The sequence below is a fragment of the Stegastes partitus genome, unplaced genomic scaffold (assembly GCF_000690725.1).
Source record: "Stegastes partitus isolate 25-593 unplaced genomic scaffold, Stegastes_partitus-1.0.2 Scaffold1049, whole genome shotgun sequence".
Lineage (NCBI taxonomy): Eukaryota > Metazoa > Chordata > Actinopteri > Pomacentridae > Stegastes > Stegastes partitus.
Genome location: NW_007578780.1, coordinates 71,394 through 77,040, shown reverse-complemented (window position 1 = coordinate 77,040; position 5,647 = coordinate 71,394). Strand labels below are relative to the sequence as shown.

Below are 5,647 nucleotides of genomic sequence, written 5' to 3'. Positions count from 1 at the left end.
GTGTTTGTGACCAATAAAAGACCTTGAACCTAAATATATTTCTGATATTAGATACAATTAATGCTAATTGATAGATAACAAACATCTGACACAACTGCAGATGTCTTCACAACAAATATGATGAATGAATGTGTTTTCATCAGTGTATAATACGCATATAAAGTATATGTTTTATCAGCCAATCAGCATGCAGTTAGAATTGTGTTTCAGTGGAAATGATCTCATGTAAAATTGCGGCAAGAAAATCTACTTTAGTTCTGGAAAACACTATATTCTTCTTGACATAATCATTTTCTCGTAACTTTTTGGCACCACAGCTGCTGGAATATTGTTTTTCTCAGTAAATCTGATTACATTTTAAACTCCATTGCCAGCATGCATTACATTTACCACAATTTATACGTTTCTGCTTTGTTCTCACGTTTCTTTTGTTCTGCTCTCCTCTACAGATCCTACAGATTTTTCCGAGAGTCCATCGGTTCGAGGAGAGAGCATGAAGACGAGCTGTGTCGCGTCACGCTGCAGTCCAACCGGATATGACATAACATGGGTCCCCTGCTAATCGCCATGATGCTCAGACTGGCACTGTAAAGCCTTCACCCCTTCTTCAGCACCCAACCCAGACCATCCTCCTCTTCGGAAATCCTTCCTAGCAACTTTTGTTGCTTCCCTTTTTCTCCTGCAAACACATCCTCCTTTCCTGTCTGCCTCTCCTAAATATAGCTCGCCTACTTTCTCATTTCTTTTCATCGGCGTCATGCAGGGCGTTTCTACCACCTCCACTCTCCTCTTTCTCATTCTTCCCTCCCTCCTATTTTTCTCCTATTTCCCCAACATGGTCAGCGGGGACTGCTGGCTCATTGAGGGGGACAAAGGCTATGTGTGGCTGGCCATATGCAGTCAGAACCAGCCGCCGTACGAGACTATCCCCCAGCACATCAACAACACGGTCCACGACTTGAGATTGAACGAGAACAAGCTGAAAGCTGTGCTCTTCAGTTCCATGTACCGCTTCACCAACTTGACTGACCTCAATCTCACCAAGAATGAAATCAGCTACATCGAGGACGGAGCTTTTGCGGGGCAAGCCAATCTGCAGGTGAGGAGGAAACGGGAGCGAGCTCAACACGACAACACAGCACAGAACGCGTTAGGCATTAGTGTTGGACTTGTTTGTTCATTTTGGCTACAGCCTGAATATGATGATGATGAATTTTATAAAGATAATTCCAGAAAATGTTGTGAAATCCACTACAAACTGCTTTTTGATTATATTTTAGAATGAAGATTTATTTCGTATTCTCTGCAATAATTCATATATTTCATCTATTAAACATTCATTAGAAGAATATTATTTATTAAACTGGGGATAGCTGTGGTTTTTCTATAACGTCCCCGAGTACATTCTGTTCCATTCACTATAAACCATGAAGAACTAACGTATGGAAGCAAGTGTACTCATAATTATTTCATTAAAAAAATGCAATTTGCAGTGAAGTGACGATGTCTTCACAACAAAAATGGCAAGAATAGTTTCTATTTATTATGCAATTTCATGCAAAGTGAAGTAATGAACTCAATCAAACCAATATTTGGAGCGATATTTGCTTTGATTTTTAAAAAAAAATCTACTTGACATGTAGGTTCATCCTACAGCATTTCAGAGAACTTGCAGCAGTTTGTCTGTTGGTTTTGACGGTCTCAGTTGTCCCTTTTTACGTAATTCCCAAACTGACTCGATGATGTTGGGAACAGGGCTCGCTGGGGACCAGGCCATCTGGTGAAGGACTCCCTGTTCTTCTCGCCTCTAAAGATAGTTGTTTGTGGCTCTTGTTTTATGTTTGGAGTCGTTATCTTGCTACAGAATAAATCCAAACCGATATGACCCTGATATTGTCCCTAGCATGTTATTTACCTATCCATGGGTTCTATGATCCAAACAGATAAACTAAAAGCATACCACACCAATACCAGATGCTAATTTGCAACACCATCCCCAAAATGCCTAAAACATTTGCATAATACTTCCGCGAGACAGATTCCTAGTGATTAATTATGAAATAGTGTTATTAAAAGTGTAAATTCTGGTGTTTACACTGTTTTGTGTTTTTGCCAGGTTCTTCAGCTGGGCTACAACAAGCTGACAAACCTAACTGAGGGCATGATGAGAGGGCTCGGCCGCATGCAGTGCCTCTTCCTGCAGCACAACCTCATCGAGGTCATTGCCAGCAATGCATTCTGGGAGTGCCCCAGCCTCAGCAGCATCGACCTGTCATCCAACAAACTGGCCCGCATCGACCCGTCCACGTTCACGGTTCTCAGTCGCCTCATGGTGTGTGAACTGGCGGCGAATCCTTTCCATTGCGGCTGCGACCTGTACAGCTTCCTGACCTGGCTGGAGTTCTTCAACAACGTGTCGCACACCTACGACCGCCTCCAGTGCGAGACGCCGCGGGAGATGTTTGGATTCCCTTTACTGAGCCCCATCGCTGCCGGCCACGCTGGTCGGAACGCCAAGAACATTTTGTACCATCACTGCCGCGATGGTGTGATGATTCCGGGAATGACCTCTCTCCCGCCGGATCTGGACGGTCCATCTGGGATCGGACCGGAGATGTTTGGTGGTGTGGGGCCCTACCACCAGCCCACTACCTCCTCCTCATCCACGGAGGACAGCTTCAGTCCCAGCATCAAGCTCCATCATGTCTCTTTGTCATCGGCCTCTCTCCTGGTCAAGATCCCAAGGCCCTACACCAAAATGTACATTCTAACACAGTACAACCACACGTACGTATCCGACGTCATGAATTTGAAGAACAAGAAGGAGATGATCACCCTCAACAAGCTCAAGCCCCACAACAATTACACCTTCTGCGTAGCATCTATTCGCAACTCTCAGCGCTACAACCACACCTGCCTCCAGTTTTCCACTCGGGGTCAAAACCAGGATGATACACTTCCCACACCTTCCACCACTACTCACTACATAATGACCATTGTGGGCTGCCTTTTTGGCATGCTCATTGTTTTGGGCTTTGTGTACTATTGTCTACGTAAGAAACGGATGCATGATGAGAAGAAGAAATCCATCTGCGTCAAGAAAACTATACTCGAAATGCGCTACGGGCCAGAGGTGGCGGCAGCAGTAGCGAATGATCCATCGGCGGTCCACAAGCTGCAGGAACAGTCCAGAGAACATCACCAGTATCAGCATCACCACGGAGGAAAAATGCCCATGTCCACATCCTCCAGCTCGGGAATGCTCCACTCAGCCAACACCACCTCCTCAAGACTGTCCTCTATCCCGCAAGTGGAAAAAATGGCCACTGCCTTCTCAGAGGCCATGGCTACGAGTAAAGGAAACTATATGGATGTGAGAACTGGAGGGGCAGGGATGGAGAGGATGGGAGACGGTGGGCATGTGGGGATGAGGGGGGAAGACTTGAGGGATGATGATGGAACTGATCTTGGCGATGACTCTGATGATGATGGACATGGTTCCGCATCAGAGATCTCCACCATCGCCATGGAGGTGGACAAGGTCAACCAGATTATTAACAACTGCATTGATGCGCTGAAACTGGATGCAGCAGCAGTTGCTGCTTCGGGGGCTTCTACTAACCCCACTGTTTCCTCAAATCCCACCTCCCCACCACCCACCAGCACATCCTCCCTAACTCGTGGCCTGATCCCGCTCTCCCAAGGAGTGACGGAGACATGTCAGGTCATGGCTCCCAACAAAATACCCCCTCCGCCTCCACTCCCGGCCTTGAACGCCCCTCTCTCTGAGCGCCCAGGGATTAGTGGCGGTGGCTTTGTCGTCACTCCCCCCTACAGGCCTCCACCTCCAGCCACCGCTGTGCGCCCCATTCAGCGGCAAATGAGTGCAGATGCAGCTGTGGTTATTGTAAATGCTGTCAAGAAACAGTGCAGCACCACATCTTGTGGCTCCATGGGTCGCGACAGGGAACGCGGTGGAGCCAGAGTGTATAGTCTGGACGTTCCTGAGCCGAGGAGTCCGGATGCCTGTAATCAACAGCAGCAGCAGTACTCCGACCGGGCCAGTCCTGTGGGCTGTGGGGAGCCCCTGGAGAGGCTGCCTTTAGTCGGGAGCGGGAGCTGTGGTGGAGGGGGTGGTGGTTGCGACAGTGGTGGTGTTGGTGCCCAACATCAGGACAACCAGAAGCCGCACCATTACCATCAACAGCAGCAAATACAACAGCAGCAGCAGCAGCAGCTGGAGGTGCAGCAGGACTACCACTGCTCGGAGCACCGCCACTCCGTCCCAGCTCTCTATTATGAAGGGTCCCACCAGGGCTCCCCTGCCCAGAGAGTTTCCTTCCTTAAGCCCCTGACACGCTCCCGCAGGGACGCAGCGTCTTACTCCCAGCTTTCGCCTGCTCGGCACCATTCCAGTTACTCGGGCTACTCCTCGAGCCCAGAGTACTCCTCAGAGAGCTCGCTGCGGATCTGGGAGCGTTTCCGTCCCTACCGGAAAGGCCAGCGTGACGAGGCCTGTTATGTGACGGCCGGAAATGCCCTTCGAAAAAAGGTGCAGTTTGCTAAAGGCGAGGACCTGCATGACATCCTTGATTACTGGAAAGGTGTGTCAGCACAGCAGAAGCTGTGATTGGGACCAGAGTTAATCGTTGTGGGAAAAAAGAGTTAAGATACTTCTTTTCTTGATAGGCCTGTGGGCCAGAGAAACCATTTGAAGTTCATGGGGAGAAAAATGTAGGACAAAATTTTGCCTTTGGGTTTTTTTTTTTTGTTTTTTTTGTTTTGGCATGCTAGGTGTATAGAATATTGTGCTAAGAGCAAGGACTGTGAAACTGTGCCTGGAATCTGAGAGTCATTACAGTGTTTTGTTTTACACTTCATTGTAGCACCTTTTCTGGATCATTCTTATTTACTGGGTACGGATTTGATTTTTAATCCAGGGAGCAAATGCCAACTGTGTAATTTTCTTTGAGCGGTCACGTTTGGTGATCCAGTGGACCATCTTTACCAGTGCCATGTTTCGATCTGTGGGTAATCACAGAGGATAAATGCTGATATCCTTCATTTTAGGCTTGTGCGATCCCAGATGTTTCCTGTTCTGTATCGGGTGCCGCGTCAGTTCGCAGCATCGGATATGATTAGACTTCTAAATGAAGGGAGACTATGACGGGGTGGGATCTGTTAAAATTAACATGCGGATTAGCGAACAGACTTGTCAAATGCAGGCACCGTCTCTCTTCTTTGACATCCGGTCTTTGGGTTGAGGATTTTGCATTTCCAAGGCATCTGTCACACAGGAATAAAAGGGACAGTAGAATAAAGGAATTAAAAAAAAGAAAAAAAAACACACGAGGTAGAAGACAATAGTCAAGTGGGCATGAAGGGAATCATAAACGAGGGATAACCTCGGCTTCAAAACAGTGATCGTGGCGTTGAATCCGTCTGCACTAGATGCATGGTTTTGGTGAATGATTAGAGAATGTTCTCAAACAAGTGCACCAAACTATCCTGAATTGCATTTGCCTGAGTAATCGCAGTCTTAGTTTAAAGCATTAAAGAGGACACGTTAAGGATCCCTTAGATTATACTTAACCGATACAAAAGGGTCATTTTATCGAGTAAAGAGAGATTAAAGTGACGCAATCTA

General features: G+C 47.1%; 1 protein-coding gene across 1 annotated transcript; it reads left to right on the top strand.

Moving 5' to 3' along the window:
• Positions 1-835: 835 nt before the first annotated feature.
• Positions 836-4,630, top strand: elfn2b (extracellular leucine-rich repeat and fibronectin type III domain containing 2b). The gene is given in 5 exon segments (XM_008295454.1): positions 836-1,099; positions 2,117-3,671; positions 3,749-3,791; positions 3,838-4,156; positions 4,229-4,630. Coding segments are annotated over 5 exon segments (2,583 nt in total).
• Positions 4,631-5,647: the final 1,017 nt, after the last annotated feature.